Source organism: Pelophylax lessonae (assembly GCF_965119305.1).
Source record: "Pelophylax lessonae genome assembly, chromosome: 3".
Taxonomy (NCBI): Eukaryota; Metazoa; Chordata; class Amphibia; order Anura; family Ranidae; genus Pelophylax; species Pelophylax lessonae.
In genome coordinates this window covers 578,988,980-579,011,601 of record NC_138770.1, presented here as the reverse complement: position 1 = coordinate 579,011,601, position 22,622 = coordinate 578,988,980, and the positions used below count along the sequence as shown (strand labels likewise).

General features: G+C 40.6%; 1 protein-coding gene across 2 annotated transcripts in view; it reads right to left on the bottom strand.

Annotated features, from left to right (window-relative positions):
• UGP2 (UDP-glucose pyrophosphorylase 2) overlaps positions 1-22,622 on the bottom strand; it is a 241,091-nt gene that overhangs the window by 31,093 nt on the left and 187,376 nt on the right. For both annotated transcript variants that reach the window (XM_082250159.1, XM_082250158.1), the window contains exons 5-6: positions 17,916-18,049; positions 12,386-12,683 (exon numbers count right to left, since the gene is read on the bottom strand). In XM_082250159.1, coding sequence (XP_082106285.1) covers positions 12,386-12,683; positions 17,916-18,049 — 432 coding nt within the window. The remainder of the gene's footprint in view (positions 1-12,385; positions 12,684-17,915; positions 18,050-22,622) is intronic.

Sequence of the window (22,622 nt, the reverse complement as noted above, 5' to 3'; positions counted from 1 at the left end):
CATACATTAATTGGAGATTAATTTATGTATACCGCTGGCTAGCGGCAGATTTATTGCACTTTATTTATTGCACAATTGTTATATTTATATGATGTAATTATGTATATCATTATTTGAAGTAGGGAGACTTACACGTATTAGGATTACTGCGCTGCTGTTTATTTTGTTTAGCATTTCTTTTATCCTTTATGGTGAAAGTGGAGCAGCTGCAATCTCCTTCATAGTATTTATACAGGTTTTTACTATTTATTTTTACACAATAGATTGGCGCAGGCGATTTTCACTTAATATACTTGTAACGCATTGCGCCAGCGATCAGCAGATCACGGGTGCCATGCAGAACTTCTGCAGACCCGTCAGTTTATCGGTTTACTCGTACTGGTAAGCAGTTAGGCATTGACAGGAAGAATGAATGAAAAATCAACAGCGCGATGGTAGTTCATTGAGAACTACAAGCCAACAGCTGAAAAGTCTGTTGGGACTTGTAGTTTTCTATTCACAGAGGACTATAAATGAGTGATGTGGCCAGGTGGGCGGAGACCCACATTATATTCAAAAAGTTTGGTGGGGGAGAGGGAGATTGGCTGCAGCTGCTAGAACAGGTTACATGTTCCACCTGTAACATGTGCAAGAAATTTACCTTATCCTTTAATCTATCCAATCTTATACAATATATGTGCTCTACTTGGGAGACTGTCAAAATTAGAGTGTTAGGACTGCAGTACACTGAGGTGCCATGACATGGCTGCTGCAGTTTACGCATATATTTGCAAATATGTGCAAACGGAACCCCTTCTTTTTTAATGGGAGCTGTTGGACATGGTCAATTTGATTTGTTGCAGGCTTGCTGATAAGTGAGCTGGGCATTTTTGTCTGTTTTTTGACATGCGTCATTCCTCCATGTGCTCCATGCTGCAAAGGCCAGTTAGAGGGTGGGGGGTTCGCTATTTTTTTGTATCGTTGATGAACTGGTGAGGGGACGCACTGGATACCTTCGCTGCCATTATGCTTTTACTGGGTGTCCAGTGCGTCAATACCTTTAACGATGGGTGGGCTCCCTCTAGGCAGACCTGCCCCTAATCTATCTATTATATATGTGCTCCAACTTGGGAGACTCTCAAAATTATAGAGTTAGGACTGCAGTACATTGGGGTGCCATGACGTGGCCTCTGCAGCTCATGCATATATTTGCAAAAGTGTGCAAACTAAACCCATTGCTTTTAACGCAAACTATTAGAGTCGATTCGGTTTGTTGCATGCTGGCTGGTGAGTGAAGTGGGAATTTTTGCCTGTTTGTTTTTGGACATGTGTCACCCTTCTATGTAACCATTGCTGCAAAGGGTAGTTAAAGATTGGGGTGGTGGCTATTTTTTTGTACGTCAATGTGCCAGCATCTCGTACAAGGAAGACACAATCTCATAAGGAAGGCACGCTGTAGCGGATGTTGGCTATTCAGGAAAGGCCACATTTTTACTAGTGTGGTATTGCTCTCCTCCTTGGAGGCTAGTTTATTCATAATAAAAAATGTAAGGCGTTGTGGAATAGGACCTATGTCTGCTTTCATTACCATGGTTTACTGAAGACCTGTACTTTCCCCGACTCAAAGAAGCCTGCAACCTCGCTGGCTCTATTTCTTGAGAGATGTCCCAGCTCTCCGGTTCAATGAAAACACTTTAGTTTGCCACTTAGGTCAGTACACTGGAAATATGTCATCATTTAGGAGCAAACGGTTACTCAACTCTTTCGTAACCTTTATCAAGTGGATGATGAAAAAAATGGTAAATATACTTAGTAAAGCGACCTGCCAAAAAGAATAATGTCCAAAGTGATAAGGGCTCCATAAAAAGGTATGGTTTAGATTTAGAACACCACGCATTTAGAGTAAAAGGTAGATAAACCTCCCCATTAGCTTGTAAGAGGCGTAGACATGTACAATGCTGTGTAAATGTTGTGTACAAATCGTGATGTGTCCAGTTCTTCGCTGTAAGCTGGCACAGGCTAGTCCTCTATTCCTCATGTGTCATGTCTATGTACTTGCACTTGACAAGATCTAGTTTTGCTTGCAGTTAAAATGTACAGCATTCTGTGCCCTCTAGATACAGTTCTGTAAGCTAGTTCTAAGTCCATAAAACCCACAAATTGTGAGAGTGGCGGGGTTAGACCCTCTGCCAATTTTTTATTATGTGTCCCTGCTGGTGACTAACTGTCCTGGTGACCATTGACACTGAGACACAAAAGTGAGGAGATACCCTAAATTTTATAGGTGTCATGAGAGCAAGAAGTGAATAGAAATCTTCTAATTGGGACCAAATGTTCCAATAAAAACTAAGGTGGGAATGCCCTCACTTTGGAGGAATTTCACCTACGTCTTGTTGCAAGTGAAGGAAAACATACCCTAATCAATACAGGTGCATATCAAAAATAGAATATCATCAAATGTATTTTAGTAATTCAGTCTTGTGAGATGCACCTGTACATCTATGTTAAAACAGGACCCTTGCAAATGGGCAAACTTAACACATCCTAGAGATATCCCATTGCTTAGTGCCATCTGACATTTTACAATCCTTGTAATGTAAATGACTATGTCTATGATAAACCCAGCAAGTAACAGATTTCATATAAGCCAGTTATGAGAGAAATAAGGTGTTTGGCACGGTTGACCCTTTACTAAAAAAAAAAAAAAATACTAGTTGTCTATATGTCGTGCTGAGAAACAAGCGTCAATACTTTCTCTGACCTATATTAGGTATGCAAAACTTAAGAGACAGCAAAAAGAAAAAAAAATCCTTATATGCATGCTTGTTCTGGATCGGAGGCGCAGTTTTGAACCCAAAGGTCAGCATGACAGCCAGGCAACTAGGTCAGCAGTAACAATTTCCAGGTGTCTTAGGTCAGGTTTCTATTTAGTTCTGGGTAAACCAGGTGAGCCACAGCTTTCTACTACCCATCTGTAAGGGAGGGACACCTAGCAGTGGGAAATGATGGGGTCTCACTAACCTGTACTTCTTGCCATGAGTTTTACATTAAATGTCATACAGCTGCAGCAAGACAAATGAGACTTTCTCGAGTAAAATAGTGAATTCGTCTATTAGAAGTAGGGCCAAAACACCTATCGATTAATCGACAACTAATCAATTATAAAAATAGTTGTCAACTATTTTCATAATTGATTAGTTGGTCAGCTGATTAGTTGGCCTGCATACAGAATGCATTATTTGTTTACATATCAGGAAATACAGTGCAATGCACATACAGCTCAGTACGCCGTCCATACATGTCAGAAGACACAGTGCAGCACACATACAGCTCAGTACACCGTCCATACATGTCAGAAAACACAGTGCAGCACACATACAGCTCAGTACACCGTCCATACATGTCAGAAAACACAGTGCAGCACACATACAGCTCAGTACACCGTCCATACATGTCAGAAAACACAGTGCAGCACACATACAGCTCAGTACACCATCCATACATGTCAGAAGACACGGTGCAGCACACATACAGCTCAGTACGCCGTCCATACATTTCAGAGGACACAGTGCAGCACACATACAGCTCAGTACACCATCCATACATGTCAGAAGACACGGTGCAGCACACATACAGCTCAGTACGCCGTCCATACATTTCAGAGGACACAGTGCAGCACACATACAGCTCAGTACACCATCCATACATGTCAGAAGACACATTGCAGCGCACATACAGCTCAGCACACCCTCCATACATGTCAGTAGGTGCCTGAGAACTTGTAAATGTGTGAGGAGCAATGCCTCATGGGACATGTAGTCCTGGACAGGAAGTGAGTTCTAAAAAGTCAGAAAATGTTTTACCTTGCTATAGGGGCACTCTATACTATACATTGCAGCTTGCTATTGGAGCACTTTGAAGGCAGGAGGAGCCAGAAGCATTGGTGGGGACCCCAGAAGAGGAGAATCAGGACTGCTCTGTGCAAAACCATTACACAGTGCAGGTAAGTATAATATGTTTGTTGTTTAAAGGCTGTGTGCAGGGAAGGTCAGCATCTAAACCCAGAGAAGGTGGAGGCTGATGGAATGGAGGTAATATAAGGCATTACAGTTACATTGAAAGTAAACTTTTACCAGTATTGTGCATTATATTTAAAATGATCATATCCATGAAAAAAGTCTCAGCCCTCCCTTCCACCTTTCATATAGCTTCAGGTCTTACGCCTGGTTAAAATGCCCATATATCCTACTTCTGGGCGTATTTACTATTACTTTATATATATGATATAAGTAACATATTATTACTTTCACTGTTTTACAGTATAAATGAACCCCTCATAGTAGCGATTATCTGCTCTTTTTGTGCTAAAACCCCATTGTGACAGGTGATAGAGAAAAGAGCATGCTGCTGCTACTAAACGTCTTAGGCCTGGTTCACACCTATGCTTTTTGGCGCTTTTTGTAGAAACACACTACAGTTCATTTAATATGGTTTCCTATGGGACACGTTCACATCTATGCTTTTTTTCAGCCGATGCGTATTTGGAAAGGGTCAGGGACTTTTTTCAATGAAAAAAACTGTACTTTTTTTTTTTTTTTTTTTCCTTTTTTGGTTCAACACACTTCAATAGAGAAGCTGCATGTAGTGCATTTTTGCTGCAATTTGCGTTTTTTAATCTACCCAACAACAAATTGGCCAAAAAATGCAAAATGCAGCAAAATCGTGTGCGCAAAACACACAGCAAAGAGCACTGCAGAAACGGATCAAGAGCAAACTGCATAGCTGTTAACCGGTCCTTTCGGCTGGCCATACACGTATCGATTTTCAGATGAGAATATTCATTTGAAAAATCTTTGTACATTCGCACAATGGAAGAATGTTGTTTAGAAATTACATTCATTTTAAAACTGAATGCTAAAAGCAAGTGAAATTTTCAAAGGAAAACCACTTGCACAGTCTGACAATTCCTTTGGTCAAGAACTTTTATTTTCTATTCCTTTGAATTTTCCCGTCACTGTTGTGGAAAACGAATGTCGATTTGACCCCACTAACAATTCGAAAATCAAAGGAACGTTCTTAAAATGAAAATGTATTTATGGCCAGTATAAGTAAAAGCAGGCGCAGGGAGCTTTTAATCAAGCCATCTGCCTAGGACAAGGGAGTCTGTCATATGTAATATATTACAGTTCTGTCTGAAAATAAGCAAAATGGTCTTTAATTTTTTTTTTCCTTTAAATAAAAAATTTGATCTCTGAATCTGATGATATTTACAAGATTCGACCTCTAATAGTATATTCCAGGGGTCTTCAAACTCCAGTTGTTCAGGAACTACAATTCCCATCATGCCTAGTTATGTCTGTGATTGTCAAAGTTTTTTCAATGCCTCATGGGATGTGTAGTTCCGCAACAGCTGGAGGGCCGTAGTTTGAGGATCCCTGGTATATACAGTAGATATCTCTTCTGTCTGTTATTCTTAGAGTGGATTCGATATTTTCCTCCCTAACCATATAGTTGTTTTTTTATATTTACCACTAAATATAGATATTTAACCACTTGCCGACTGCCTAACGCCGATCTACGTCGGCAGTCAGCCCCTCACAGGCAAAGTGACGTAGAGCTACGTCACTAGCTTGTGAGGGTCTAGGGAGCGAGCGCGCGCCGCCGGAGGCGCGCTCCCGCGTGGTCACGGACCCCCCCGCGCGTGTGACCAGCGGACCCGATGTCCGCCGGTCACTCAGCGATCGGCGGGGGAGAGGGAGAATGTCAGGCAGCGTGTGTAAACAAGCCACCTGTCATTCTCCTCGCTGTAAAGACACTGATCACACGGATCTAGTATGTAGATCCGTTGATCAGTGTCCTTACAGCTCAAGCCACAGCCAATCACAGTAGAAAGCACGCCCCTAGGGATACACACAGCCCCTCCCTCCCAAATAAAGTTAACCCCTTCACTACCAGTGTATTTTTACAGTAACAGTGCATATATATAGCACTGATTACTGTAGAAATGTCACTGGTAACCCCAAAAGTGTCACAAATGTCCGATCTGTCCGCCCCAATGTCGCAGTACCGCAAAAAAAAAAAAAATCGCAGATCGCCGCCATTACGCGTTAAAAAAAAAAACAACAAAAATGACAAAAATCTTTCCCTTTGTTAGTAAACGCGATAACTTTTGCGCAAACCAATCAAAATACGCTTTTTGCGATTTTTTTTACCAAACATAGGTAGCTTAAAACAAATTGACCGAAAATGTTAAAAAATTTTGATTTTTACATATTTTTTTTGGGGAAATTTCATATAAAAAAATTTGAAAAATATTGCTATTTTTGCAAAATTGACGCTCTTTTTTTGTTTATAGCGCGTGATCAAAAAATTGCACAGGTGATCAAATACCACCAAAAGAAAGCTCTGTTTGTGGGAAAAAAAGGACGCCAAATTTGTTTAGGTACAGCGTCGCACGACCGCGCAATTGTCCGTTAAAGTCACGCAGTGCCGAATCGCAAAATACCCCCTGTTCGGAATGGGGGTAAAATCTTCCGGGGCTCAAGTGGTTAAAGGAGGTTTTCCAGCTGTGGAAAAAAAATAAATAAAAATTAGCAGATACAAATACTGTAGCTGCTGACTTTTAATATATAGACACTTACCTGTCCAGGGAACCCACGATGTCAGCACCCCAGCTTTCATTTACTCTAAGGGAAAACGCCAATGAAGCCTTTTGGATTTACAACCAGTTCCCTACAGTGCATTCTCATTGGCGGGGAAGGAGAAGTTGGACGGAACTTCTGAGGGACGGAAATGGGAAGGGTACCTGTCAAGAAACAGGTACCTGTTCCCCCCAGAAAGGTGCCAAATGTGGCACCGGAGGGGGGGGAGGGGGGGAACAGATGAGCGGAAGTTCCACCTTTGGGTGGAACACAGCTTTAAGAACAAATTGCCTTTTTTTTTAAACTTTACATATACATGGTATAAATACACCTAAAAGGTGTACAGAGTAAGCATCTAAAGTGCACAGTGTAATTGAAAATTGTCAAAAGTCCCATACACCAACAAGGCTTAATACAGTCTCTAAAGGATGATTCTTCCACAGGTAATCAAATCTTCATTCCCTTCACCACAGACACCCAATGTGTGGAAATGCTTACCAGAAGGCACCGACCCCTTAGTTATAGGGGGGTCAATGCAAGCATATGACCCTTGACAACGACGGCCTGCGTGCTGACGAAACCGGTCGGGACTCTTGGAGCGCAATCACACTGCTATGCCATTTCCGGGTTCGGATGAGACGCTTTGAGATGCGGAAGCGATACTCGTCTGTATCATCCTCGGACATTGTTTGACTGAATGCCCGTTTTTACCTGTATAAATGTAAGTGTATCTACCTTACATTTAATAAATTGCATGAGCGTACTTCACTATTTTGGCCATTCCTTTATTTTATACCGCTGAGGAGCGCTGGGTTGGCTAAGGAGTGTGGAGCATATCTGTACACTGGCGATTGTAAGGTGGATCCTTCAGGAGGGCTAAGACTTACTCTGGATTCGGATTACTATTCTGCTTGCATTGACCCCCTATAACTAAGGGGTCAGTGCCTTCTGGTAAGCATTTCCACACATTGGGTGTCCATGTGGTGAAGGGAAAGAAGATTTGATTACCTGGGGAGAATCATCCTTTAGAGACTGTATTAAACCTTGTTGGTGTATGGGACTTTATTTATGATTCACCCACCTATTGCTGATGCACTTTATATCTGTTTATGCACTTTCACTAATTGTTTATGCACTTTATATTTATATTCATACTCCTATTTGTCAATGGTTCACAATGTTTGACAATTATCAATTACACTGTGCCCTTTAGATGAGCGCGGCTCTGTACACCTTTTAGGTGTATTTATACCATTCATAAGTTTTTTACGATTCAGCTGCAGCTCTTTTATATGGTTCACACCTATATATTGCACTTTATGGATTTGTCCTATATATTTATTTAGATAGGATTTACACTTCTACACAAATTTTTTTGACATTTGCGCAGGTATTTTTTGACGATTAACGCCAATACATTTTGACATATACATACTGCCCAACTTTCTGAGATTGGAACGAGTGATATCTATTAGCAAAAGCATGTAGTCATAGGACACCCTGGGGGTCCAAGGTCCAAAAGACTGTCTTATGTCTAACCTATAGCTTCAAAACACTAACATATCTTCTAGCTTCAAAACCCAGTCTACTGCTAATGTCCATCTTTCTAAAACTGACATGAACCTATGCACAGCTCCCAACTGTCCCTGATTTTGAGGGACTGTCCCTAATTTGGAACAAAGTCCCTCTTTCCTCCTCATTTGTCCCTCATTTTGGTCTGGTCTATACAGTTGTATAAAAAATGCATTATTTATCTTTCAAAAGGTGCTTCTCAATGCTAAACCTTACATTCAAATTCTAAATTGCTACATTTGGAAATTTCAAAAGACCGTATAATAGAATAGTAGTGGTTAAGAAAAAAAAAAGCTCTTGTGGGTTTAATTATAATTTTTTTGTATAATTCTGCTTTAAGGGGGAGTGGCAGGGTGTGTGTCTTATGCCTACTTTTGCTAATAGGCGTCTCTTGTTTCCATCTGAAAGATTTGGGAGATATGCCGAATGTCAAGACTGCAGCATCTACACATAGAAACATCCTAATATTGCCCAAAGCCAGGGAGGATTGTGCAAACTAACTGCTGCTTATCTGACATAGTTAGGGATAGTAAAATTACCTTTAAGCCTAGTACACATTAATAGTTTTTTTGCGTTCAACCCATCGGGGGTTCAATGCAAAAAAAAAAAAAACTGTCAGTTCCGGTCGGAGCCGCTATTTTTACACTGACGTTAGTACAGCGATCTCCCCTGTTGAGCTGTTGTGTTCTGACGGAGACAGCCACACCCAACAGAAAACTCCGGTCAGCGCTCTCAGCCAACCGGCTGCTGGTTTTCAAGCATGCACATTCGACAGAAGTCAGCCAAATGGCCAGCTTCTGTCGGACCGGCTGACATACACAGGGGTCGAATGTTGGATTTTTTTTTTTTTTAAAGGACCAGCCGATGTCTCGCGACATTCAGGTCCGTGTGTACGGGGCTTTACAGTTCAGGACAAAAATATCCATACTTGAAGATCCAGAGATGAATGGTATGAAAATGAAATGCCAAATCCAGTCATTTCTCTCAGCTCTATTGATTGTAAAATCTTGTCAGACCCATCGCGCACATGAGGATTCAACACCAATAGACGTTTCCACAGTCTAATCTTCAATGTCACTCCCAGCTGGCAATTCGCTCTAGTCTACATCAACAGCAGATGCACTACTCACTTCCGATTTCCAAAAAATCAAACACTATAGCCTAATATATGGATACAAATACAAAAAAATTATATATATCTCCTTACCTAATCCACTAGACCTTACCTAAGAACCAGTTAAAAAAAAAAAAAAAAAAATAATAATAAAAACCCTACCTGCTTTGGGACAGTCCTGACTGCAATGTCTATGTAGCTTACTGCCGACACAGACCCCACTCGTTGGATGCCATAAGTGACCATCATTTGGCCATCACATGATCCTTGCCATAGGATAGGGAAACATTGTAGAAGTATAGAAGCGGTGTGTGGGATGGAGGGGGTAGACATTTTTTGTGGAAATTGGATTTTTTTCCCTCAGAGTGTGGTTGAATGTCACTTGTATCTAATTGTAACTGACAGCTGACAAAGGTTATGGGCCTCTGTAGAGTTGGAGCTGTGGTAAAGCCACACAAGCCAGAGCCAAGAGCTGCAAAACACCAGGAGGAGTGTCAGATGACTTCCTACTTCATAATCTGATCACATTTCTCCACACACTTTCCAGGCAGCTGCCATTGTTGTGGATAGTCTCACGCTGCTGCAGACAGTTACTCTGTTTACTGGGAGCTGACAGAAATTAGAACCTCTTGAGAGTTATGACAGATTTGTCATGGAAATCCCTCATGATGTAGATATAACTGAGCAGCACAGCTGGCATATTAATTTTTTTTTTTTTTTTTATTTGGCTTCTGTTTTCTGGAAAAACTGAAACACCACCATTAACTGTAGCACATTTACCGACCACCAAAAGAATGACTGATCTTTTCACTACTATGATCAGTCCAGATAACTGAGTGTATGGCCAGGAGAACAACTAACCCACAAGTAAGATCAGCAAATCTAAGCAGAAAAAAAATTAAACTTTCATACCATGTTTAAAATAATAAAATGACTATAGCCTGCCTAGAAAACAACAAAAATTATAATTGTAATGAATATGCCTCATTTTTGGATAGTGCAGGATCAGCTGCATTCGCTCTGATCTATGGTCAGCATGCTCAGCCTGGTTGCCTCCTAGTGTTTGCACTTTCATGTTTGAATGTTCTCAGAAACTGGCTCTTTTTGCTGACAACCTTCTCCTGTTTGACGCAACCATCAATTAGCCTCCCTAATGTCATGCAAGAATTCACAAGAGTTGGCAACCTTAGCAAATTTAAAGTCAATGCTTTTAAATCAGAAATATTGAATGTTTCCCTTCCCCGCCATGTCCTAACTCCGCTTCAGCGGAGTTCCCTTTCACACTCAAACATGACTATATCACTTACCTTGGGACGCGCATTCCTTCGAAACCTTGCAAACCTCTATCAATGGAACTACCAGAGACTCCTGAATGAAGTGACTAGAGACTTATCTAGTTAGCCGTCTAAACCTCTTTCTGGGTTTGGGCGCATCAATTCCCTAAAAATAGAAAGTCTACCACATTTTCTTTATATTTTTTGTCCCTTTTTGGAAAATTAATTAAATATTTTTTCATAACCTCTTTTCTTACATACTGTTACCAGAGCAGTTCAGCATCACCAAATGACTGGTGTGGCAGTGATCAGGGACATTCGTTGGTGACAGTATGTAAAAAAAAAAGCCAAAAAAATTAAGTTTGTTTTTCTTTTTTTTTTAACCATTTTTTTCCCCAACAAAAAGCCAGGCATGGCTCTCTGTGTAGGAGCATCTTGTGGTGGACAGTGGGGTCCACTCTGAGTAGACGGACCTCACAGAAAGGGCTCAGCCTGAACATGCCAACACAACTACACAGTCCATGCTAATTAGGGTGAGGACGCCTCTTTCATGGTCACCCAAGGACAGAAGTTTTGTGGATGGCTCTTACTGGCAGCATTAAAAATGATTAGAAAGCAAGCGTAGAAATACAAGGACCTAATTGAGGGTAAACTACAATACTTCAATATGGAGTTTGCCCACTCTTTGCAGCTACAACAACTTCAACTCTTCTGGGAAGGCAGTCTACAAGATTTAGGAGTGTGTCTACGGAAATGTTTGACAGTTCTTCCAGAAGCGCATATGTTCGGTCAGGCACTAGTTTGGACGAGAAGGCCTGGCTCGCAGTCTTCACTTTAATTTATCCCAAAGGTGTTCTGTCGGGTTGTGCAGGCCAGTCAAGTTCCTCCACCTCAAACTCGCTCATCCATGTCTTTATGGACCTTGCTTTGTGCACTGGTCCAAATCATTTGGTGGAGAGGAGATTATAGTGGGGGGGGGGGTTGTTTTTCAGGGGTTGGGTTTGGCCCCTTTGTTCCAGTGAAGGGAACTGTTAAGGCATTAACATATTAAGACATTTTGGACAATTTCCTGCTCCCCACTTTGAGGGAACAGTTTGGGGTTGTCTCTAATTGTTCCTAAACCTTGTGCACAGCCTTCCCAGAAGAGTTGAAGTTTGGTATAGCTGCAAAGGGTGGGCCAACTCAATATTGAACCCTACGGACTAAGATTGGGATGCCATTAAAGTTCGTGTGTGTGTGTGTGTGTGTGTGTGTATATAAAGGCAGGCGTCCCAATTCTTTTGGTAATACAGTGTATATAAAACAGCTACAGTAGTTTACATAAATTAACTGCAGAGTGTAATCCATAACACTTCAGATATTTCTTAGTTTTATAAGCTTCTTATTATTCAGACTAGAGACATTGCGCTGGACTATTTAAACACCTACAACCTGTCTAAATACCATAAACCCACAAAAAAAAAAAAAGTAAAAGCAATAGTGAAAATCCTTTACAAAAATCCCACTTGAAACCTCTGGGTATCCAACCTAACATGTCACTAAACCTCACAATACAAGGGAATTAAACATTGCATTAGCCACCTCTATGAAAAAATATAATAAAGGATACATAGAGAGGATAGCAGAAAACATTTTCTAGTGAACATACGAATGCAGGATGGAAACTTTTACATAAAAGGTTACATGTGTATTTTCTGAGTCTTCCTATCACATTTAATAAGAAAACAGAACCTGCAGTCATTTGTTCAACAAAATCTGCAGAATAACAGTTATTTTGGGATAATAAATCCATTGTGGGTACTAACCTTCACATCAGCTCTTGTCTTGTCTGTGACTTCCATAACAAACTCACAGCGTTTTCCATTTGGGGGGTTCATGAGGTGGTTGAGGATATAAAGGTCCACAGTGGCACCAAGATTATCGATATTTGAAACAAAAATATATTCTTTCTTCTCACCTATCAGTGTGTCTAAAAGGCCTGAGTTATAAAAACTAGCATAGATGTCACCGTGACCAGGGGGGTACCAGGCTTCCGCATTCTCCACTGAGTAAGACAAGTCCTTCGCTATCGGTAATAAGGACTCCTTATTTACTCTTGGGTACCTAAAAGAGAACACACAGTACATGGGGTTGTGTTAGAGAACTGCATATTTTCTATGAAGAAAAGAAACATGAACAGCCTAAATGTGAAGGTGGTTAAGCACAATGATGAGGAAGACCAATTCATATAAATATTTGTGTTCCATACACAAAAGCTCTTGAACACAGGGAGACAACATGCATGATTTTCAGTCAAGATGCACTGATCTAGCAGGTCGTTAGGCTGTGACGGGTTACAAGTACCCCTCCTCCAGCTGATCTTTCTTGGAAGAACAGTTGCACTTACTTCGCCAACTGCTGTGTTTTCCCCTCAAATAAAACCAGCACTGGGGGTATCTGCTTTTATACCTCCACTGTGCCAACGTCCAAAATTGTATACACCTATCAATGCTACAATCATGAACATAATGGAAGTTTCAATTTTTCCTCTCTTTTCTTCATCTCCCCTTTTTCTTCCCTTCCCCCTCACTTTTTTTTCTTTCTTCCTAAGGTGATTTGAATTAGAGTTATTTTAGCTGTCGCAAACAAATTTAAAAGCTACAATTAGGTGTAGATGCTTTGTGCCATCTATTTTTGAATGTCCATGAAGCTCAGCTAACACACTATGCTCTCCAAGGATTTTACATAAGTTTACTCCCAGTGCACATATTTTTTTTTTCTATTTTTATTTAGCGGGATATATCTCCCATCAATTGGTTTTATAAAGGAAGGGTAGTATGGTGGCTTTCAAAAGACTCTTAGACTTGCATCTCAAAGATCAGAACATTAAGGGCTATGTGAGATGATTACAGCCACACACACCTACACAGGTTGAACTGGATGGACTATTGTCTTTTTTTCAACCTCACCTATGTAACTATGTAACTATGTATGTAAGTAAAGTCCCTTGCATAGTTTGTACCTATAGGTAAGCCTAAATAAAGGCCTACCTGTAAATATTTCCTAAACTTGCCTTGTACCATAATTGGCAGCTCCTGCACACAGTCACAGAGCTGGAGTCCACAAACCCGGAAGCAAGAAGATGGAAGCCCTTGCAGCGCTGATATCGCGGCACTGGAAGAGCTTCGTTTAAAGGTAAGTTTCACATAACGTGCTAGTATGCGATGCATAGTAGCACATTATGACATTACCTTGCAGGTCTGGAAAAAAAAAAAACACCCACTTTAAAGTAGTTGTAAAGGCTGAAGGTTTTTAACCTTCATGCAGGGTTTATTTTTTTTTTTAAGCTTCGTTCGCTTGGCTGAGCCCTGTTCTGTGTATCTTAAGCAGACAGAGCGGGGCTCAGGAGCGAGCATGCACAAGTGGTCTGTAGCAAGCAGCTTTCTATGGGGACACTTGGCAGGGGGGAAGAGACCAAAGCGCCGGCGGGGGACCCAAGGAGGATCAGGGCTGCTCTGTTCAAAACCACTGCACAGAGCAGGTAAGGATGACATGTATATTATTAAAAAAAAAAAAAAAAAAAAAATGAAACCTTTAGTATCACTTTGAATCGCATTAGGAATAAAAAATACTTTTAAAATCAGTGTTAAGTGTCTAATTACATGGCTTTTTTTAGTTTGAATAATATTTGCATTGTATATTGATTTATTTTGCTTCTTGGTTTGTCCTGTGACTTCTACTCTACCAGTGTGGTCCATATTATACCATATAATCTTTCTGGACTGATAAGCAAATTCATGACTGTGGCACATTCTAGAGTGATATCTTCGCATACATCAGTTTGTTAGTCTCTTGTGTTGCATAGAGTCACAAGGATGGTGGCACTGTGGAAAAGATGTTGGATTTTTGTAACAGTCCCATCTGCACCATGTTTTCTCTATAGCTCATGATGCTTTTAACTCAAACACTCAGAGCTATGTGCGCCTCTATGATTAGGCCCTAAAATGGGGTAAAACACAGAGGGGTGAGCTCCCGGGAGAGGAAAATTAAATAAAGCAATTTTGACACGATCAGGACTGTTGTGTGCATACACCGTGTGCAGGAAGGCCTTATTCTGTTGTAACTGCATATCAAGCCTATACGAAGCCAAACCAGCACCTGGAAGCAGGGATTGAGCTGGTCAGATCTATATACTGGGGCATCTGAGCGGTGCTGCTGCTTGTTTGATAGAGAGGAGATGGACTTAAGAACTATTATTAGGGATTATGTAGAAAATCATGTTCTGTAAAACCAGTTAGCTGAGAGCTTTCATATAGTAAAGATTGAAAGGATAGGTCTGTCAATGGAATGCAAGGTACACATTTACATATCAGCTCCATATATCTTTGGCAGTAATCTACTGTAAAAAAAAAAATATATATTATATATATATATATATATGTATATATATATATATATATATATATATATATATATATATATATATATATATATATATATATATATATATATAATCAGTCCACAGTCCATCAAATCATTTTTGATTCGGTGGATGGATGGACTCAATCAATCCACCAAGTAGTTTTGGGTGGATGTCAGGGGCTTGATCACTCACATGTTTTTAATATATCTTATGGGGACTTAGGCAAGAAGACCGCTGCACCCATACATTCCCAGTTTTGCTCACCTGATATTGAAAATTAAGTCCCTTACCTTTTTGAATTCTCCCAATAAATTGAGGAGAATTTAGCAGGAGTAAGACTACAAGGAGTGAAATTCAGATTTTTCTGTAAAGAGATCTAACTGCTGGAGTCCTCCTGAGATATGGAAAATTAGCAAGTGATGCGGCATTTAGATTTTACTTACATCTGAAAAAGTCTGAATTTCCTTCCCGCATACATCCTTCAATGCCAGTGACTCACTAGGCACTGAAGCCAGGATTGGTCCCTATAGTCAATGCATTCGATGCATACTACAATTTATCAGTGTGAGAGATGCTTCTCGCACAAAAAGGTCACCTGAATTGCTCCTGCAGGAAATGGGGAGGTCTGTAATGTCAAACAGCATCAGTTTCAAAAGGAGAGGAGCTCCCGGTGTCTTAATGAATGGAGAATCCTGTTTGTGTTTGGAACTGAAAAATCTTTTAATCCAGCTTGTTTTCTTGTTCCAGCACCGGAGCCAGATCATCAAGGCAAAGGCAATCATCAAGGCAAACTAGGCAAGATTTTGGGGCCCTGGCAGATGTCCATGGGACCCAGCTACAACCTTCATGCTCCTACAGTAAACCAGGGGATAGCACAATTGGTCAAAGCTGTACATCTGCCCGTCAAATCACACTGGAGAATGCACTGTAGATTGTTGGTGTCTAAATAGGTGGACCATGCCAGTAGAGACATAAGATATGGGGTGGCTTCCCTGTGCTTGTTTTAATCCTTATAAATCTTAAGCAAGGGATAGGGATGGGTGGGGGTTGAAGCTGCTATATTGTCTAAAGCCCCATTTTGCCATAAACCATCTTTGCCCAGAACCAATACTAGGTTTAAAGCTGTTACACAGATACACAGTTACACAGTTAGTGAGGTTGAAAAAAGACATCAGTCCATCCAGTTCAACCTATGATGTGTGTGTGTGTGTTTGCTTTTAACCGTACATTGTATACCCCTGTATGTTGTGGTCTTTAAGGTGCCCATCTAATAGTTTTTTGAAACTATCAATGCTCCCTGCTGATACGACTGCTTGTGGAAGAGAATTCCACATCCTTACCACTCTTACAGTGAAGAACCCCTTACGCACTTTAAGGTTAAACCGCCTTTCCTCTAGTTTTAGTGAGTGGCCACGTGTCTTATTGTATCTCCTCTCTCTGAATAGTTTGTTCCTTATGCTAGGGTCGCCAGTACAGTATTTGTACATTGATATCATATCCCCCCTCAATCGTCTCTTCTCCAGAGAGAATAAGTTCAGTGCTTGTAGTCTTTCCTCATAGCTGATGTCCTCCATTCCCCTAATTATTTTTGTTGCCCTTCTCTGGACTCTTTCCAATTCCAGCACATCCTTCCTGAGGAACGGTGCCCAGAACTGGACAGCATACTCCAGATGTGGCCGGACAAGAGTCTTGTAGAGCGGGAGAATAATCTCTTTATTTCTGGAGTCAATCCCCTTTTTTATACAACCCAGTATTCTGATGGCTTTGCTTGCAGCTGCTTGGCATTGCATGCCACTGCCAAGCCTGTTGTCTACCAGTACCCCCAAGTCTTTTTCCATCCTAGACTCCCCCAGAGGTTCCCCCCCCCCTAGTGAGTAGCTTGCTTTCTGGTTTCTGGCCCCCAAGTACATTACTTTACATTTATCAACATTAAACCTCATCTGCCATGTAGTTGCCCACCCCGTTATTTTGTTTAGGTCCGCTTGTAAGGTTTCCACATCCTGCATAGAAGATATTGGCATGCTTAGTTTAGTATTGTACTAGATATCCCCTCCTCTAGATCATTTATGAATAAATTAAACAGGATTGGCCCCAGGACAGAACCCTGGGGGACCCCACTGTATTAAACCCTCAAGCAAACATTTATTACATTGCAGCTTACCAGGTCTTAGAGGTGGTGGCTGCATTAGTTGGTGATCCAGCTAGCAAGTTCTCCAGCAAAATGTAGGAGTTAAAGTGTTGAGACCACTGACAGAGGTGCTTACAATGATAAGCTTTTATTAATGTAAAATCTTTATCCCAAAGGGGGAAAAAAAACTGTTACAGTAACTGCAGTGTGAGATGGAGTTTGGTTTCAGTTTGTTAGAATATCTCAATCTGCTTGTATATCGATCACTACCCTCAGACTGACAATTCTGCTGCCCAAAGGTGCCCCCTGTGCTCCCTCATCCAGGGTAAAGGCATTCTAATAAAGGAGATGGGTTACTGCCCAGATCACCAGAGGGGGAAAAAAAGCCTAAAAAAAACAAAACTAATGCAACCGCCCTATCTAATGATTAGTAAGCTGCAAAAAATTACATTATGTGGTTTTGTGTTTAACACTGCTTTAAGTACCGTACTTTCTTAATTTTAGGTGTAAGCACATAATTAAATTTTCCTCAATGCTGGATACTTATTGAAAGCTCTCAACTGTTGTAGGATTTACGGTACTTTTTTTAAGTTTTTTTTATATCATACCGACTGATGGTTCTCTTCTAAGTCTTCTCTATGATTACTGTTATTGCTAGTAAATTGTCTGTAAAAAAAACACTTTGCATTGTGCTGAAATTTCCAAAGACATTGCTGAAGGGTTTTGTTCTTCATAAACAAAATATACTGTTTGGCCAGACAATTATTAGTCACAGTCGTGGCATATTCCTGGGCGCACACACTACCTGCTCTGATTAAACGTGTAAATCTTCACCCGACAGTGGCTGTACTTCTGCAGGATTTTCTTAGTGTCTTCATCAGTGTTGAATGAATTCATAAGAACCAGAGGGACCTCCGTGTTATAGGTTATGTTCAAGTGCTTGTATAGATGAGAAAGTAAAAAATAAGTATCAGGTATTCCAAAGTAGTTATGTAAAACAAATCAGCTATAAAACATAAACAACAAAACCTGGCATGTGGCAAACAGTAATGCAATCTAAGCGAACTGAGAAATTACAATGGCAGTGACTTGCATTGCACCATAGCTGTATATGGGCACTTGGCTTCACCAGCAGATGAAAGCCACAGGACCATCAGCAAGACAACTAATCCAACCCACACAAAAGGCTCCTGGCATTAGTGTGATCGCAGAAGTAAGCCAATGAATTGAATGCAGAAAAACAATCCACTGCACTTCCACTGACTGTAAAATCCCCAAAATTAAAAAAGAATCTGTCAAAGCAACTCCTTCGAGGTTGATGGGTCTGGAACCACCATGTGGTTCCATCAAGAAATGGCTGCTTTCATAAGAACCAAACTACATGTGTTTAGCATTGTGACAGAGCCCCTGTAAGGCAATTTATTTAATCACATGGTTTATAAAAGGACATGACAGACATTTCATGCCAGAAGGAGCTGACTCACAGAGATCCTGCAAAAATGGTTTGCACTGTGAAATGTGTATGACTGTTGGCCATTTCATTGTAACAATAGATGCTGAAATAAATCAGACTAATTAGCAAGGATATACTGTGATGCAATCTCTACATTGAAGAGGACCACATTGATGTTTCACTTGCTTCTAGAAATTATTTAAAATACCCATCTGCATTATAAATCATGCTCTGTGTATCTTAAAGTAGTTGTAAACACCATTCATGAAATTTTAGCTAAGCACATAGATCTGTAGTGTTCACTTATCTCTCTCCAAAGCTCTAAGTGTCATTTCTCTCTGGTGCTTCGTTCTTCTGTTATAAGCATCAGTCACTTCTGACAAGTTCTCCGACACATGAGATAACATGAGATGAAAATGTGTGTCAGGGAGGGAGATAAGCAGGGAGCTTGTCTATCAGAATACAGTTTTGCAGGTTTCCTTCCTTCCTTTGACAATGCAAAGGGGTGGTGTCCCTTTCCTCAAAACAGCTCTCACACAGTGCAAGTCCAGTCACCCACCCACCCCTATGTACTGCTGAAGGATGAAGAAAGATTTTAACACGATCTGCACTTTTCAAAGGGTGTAGAATGGGGAAGACAGCAGATCTACAAGTAACACTTCTGAAGGGGGATTTGTTTCATCTGTGTATCATCTGAGGCTATTCACTTCACTGGGTATATGTGAGGGTTTACAACCACTTTAAAAGTATAGGAATACCCTAACTAAATAAGATTTAATTTTATGAAAGCAGTTTTTATTGAGGCACCCAAGCAGGCCCACACCTGAGTCGCTGCTCTATGTGTCTATTTACACACAGAGCCCCTCTCTCTTTCACATGCTATGATTGACAGCAGAGGGAGCCAATGGCTCCCACTTTGGTCTCAGCCAATGAGAAGGGAGAGTTCCTGGAGACTTGAGGCTCTCGTGCACATCGCTGGATCGCAATTGGGCTCAGGTAAGTATGATGGGGTCTAGGGGGGTTTCTGCACAGATGCATAGAATGCATGAAAGTAAAAAACCTTGAGTCTTTAGAACCACTAAAATTAAATGCTTGTTTCACCTTTTTTTTTTTCCATCCTATGTTGAATCTCAGAGTTTTTGATCTCAACTTTTCAGCTACTTCCTGTCTACATGTACTCCAGCAACTACTGCACAACACGATGGCAACCATGAACACTCTTGCGCAACATGTGTTGGCACAGCCACTTGTATTCTCTATTGGGAGAATATATGACAAGGTAGCAGTAGAATAGACAGCGAAGAGGTTGTTGGCACCCTATAACAGGAAGTCCCTGCATAAGAACCAGTGGGGCAGGACCACCAAGGTATTATATTATTTAAAATAAGCATTTTTTTTCCCTTTTGAAGTTACCTGATTTTAGTGACATGTTTTAAGTGAGAGGAGTAGTAGTAAATGCAAAGTGTAATGGGAAATTTAAGTGTACAAGTGTGTGCTACTATACTTAATTCAGAAAGACCACAAAGACCTATGAGATGTGGAGAGAGCAGTAATCAATAAAAAATGTATTTTCTTTTCAGATGAATGTGATTGGTAACTAGAAACGACATGAGCATAACCTCATTTCTCTTTATACTATCTTAATGAATAAGCCTTCATTGTTCAATACAAACCTGCAATAAGCAATGATTTTTTTCTTTTTTAATGCAAACACCTACAATATCCCTAAATGTCACTATGACAGTCCATACACACTTGTCTAGCCTCTCATAGTGAGATTCTACCTTAAGCTCTTGCACAAGCCTAAATAGAAGGAATACCAGATCCTGGGGACTATACAAGCACCCAGCTATCACAGCCAATTAATAGTTCCTTGTCCTATTTGTGACTGGACAGTCCAGCACAAAACAGTGCTTCAGATATTTTAAATTCATACAATTTCTTTCTAAAAGAGGTTTTGCTTTCACAGCAGTAGAACAAAAAGGTCTAACTTTAAGCTAAATGGCTCCCACTGTCTCACTAAAGAATCCAATTTTTTTTCTGGCACCCAGTTGGTGCAGTTTTATTTCATGCCCATGACCATCTGTTGTATTTGGAGATTTTCCTCAGGCAAAGAAACAGATATTTAATTTAATACAAACATCGTAAATTTTATATGGTGCACTGGCAAGAAAATAGCGCTTCTAAAACATAAGGTCTCAGGAACTTCAGCAATTCCTAATGAATTTATGTGCAATAATCCTACAACAAATAATTCAAGTCATAAAATTGTCTCTGCACTCTTCTCAAACACATTCAATAAAAGAAAAAGAATCAGTAGTGCGAAAGGCTACTTTTCAATGTTCCTTCAAAAACAAAAAAAAAACACTATCTAAATAATGAATACGCTACATAAAAGATTAGCAACCAATAAGATATTGTGACAGGCTGGCTGGCTTCATTTAAGTGAAGCATTTTTTGGTTTCTAAAAAAATTTGCTTATTGCATGCAATTAAAAGAAGAAAGCCACCCAAAACTAAAAATTCTGTTACATGAGAATTGTTGGGTATGGTGCCTTTTCTAAATGATACCTTTCAGCGTCTTAGGGACTTTCTTTTCCACTCTACCCGTGTACCTCATTAAAGTGAAATGGCCTCAGAGATTTTTCCATATTAAGGGGTTGATTTACTAAAACTGGAGAGTGCAAAATCGGGTGCAGCTCTGCATAGAAACCAATCAGCTTCCAGTTTTTTTTCTGTCAAAGCTTTCTTTGAACAAGCTGAAGTTAGAAGCATGAACAGCTGCTCCAAATTTTGCACTCTCCAGTTTTAGTAAATCAACCCCTAGGTGTACACCGACCATGTAATAGGCAAGCGTAAACAATCCTCCTTCATGTCTCATGCGCTCCCATCCTAGACACTGTAGCTTACAGTGGGAGGGTTTCAGCAACAGAAGCAGTACTGTCGCCAGTCCAGGAAGCGGTGGGCAGGGCTAGGTGTAGCTAGTTGCTGAATGACAATAAAAAAAAAAAGTAAAATTCTCTCCAGAAGACCAGTTTTATCTTTGTTCAGGCAATATTCACAGTCAATGCCAACTAAAGCCCCGTACACACGATTGTTGGCCGACCGATCGGCCGTCTTTTGTCCAGTGTTGTTTTGTTGGTTGAAATGTGCTCTAGACTGCACACGAATTTTGTCGGCCAACAACAACCAACTGCAGAAGTGATGTCATGTTCTGGTCTACTTTCAGTGGGTTTTTTCTTCTCTGAGCATGCCCAGTCTTGCTCATCTGGCTTTTGTCGGCCGAAATCTGTACTGACTGACGAACAATCGGCCGTTCTTTGTTGGCCAACAAAAATTTTATAGCCTGCACACAAGATTTTGTTCGGCCGAAAAGTCGCAGTCAGTTGTCGGAAGCATCATACTAACAAGCCGACAATCGGCCGATCGGACGTTGGCCGAATATTTACGGCTGACAATCAGTACGTGTGTACGGGGCTTTGGTGTACTAAGAAGCAGGTCCACTGAACCATATAAACCCTGCTGGCTCCACAGTAGCTTCTGTCTACTTGGCTATGACTATACATGCTTGACATAGTTCAGGCCCCTGCTGTTGGCCTCCTAGCTTCTAAAAGCTTACAATGTTACAACAGCCCCAGTGAGTGATCAGTGGGGTAGGGAAGACAGGGAAACTGCTGCTTGCCAGTAAAATACACATTTTTTCACTGTACTGCTCTAACACCGGACTCAAATTCAATGACTACTTTTAATGAACAAAAAAAATGTATACTTTTTATTGTGACAAGCTATTTATTGTGACATGCCAGGAATTTATTCCTGCAGACTTGCTGACAGGTCTGCTTTGCGTTACCAACCAGCTGTTTTTTACATTGGAATGAACAGAAAAGTCAACTATAAGTGCAAGGATTCCTTTGTGGTCTGCAGTAATCATATTACAGACAGGAGTAGGGCTGACTAGCAGAAGGAGACTGGATGGTCAATTCACTTTAAAGGATGTGGAGTGCCCCTACATTGAACTGTCAGTGCTGGATATTCTTCTTTAACAATGTAATTAAGGTTG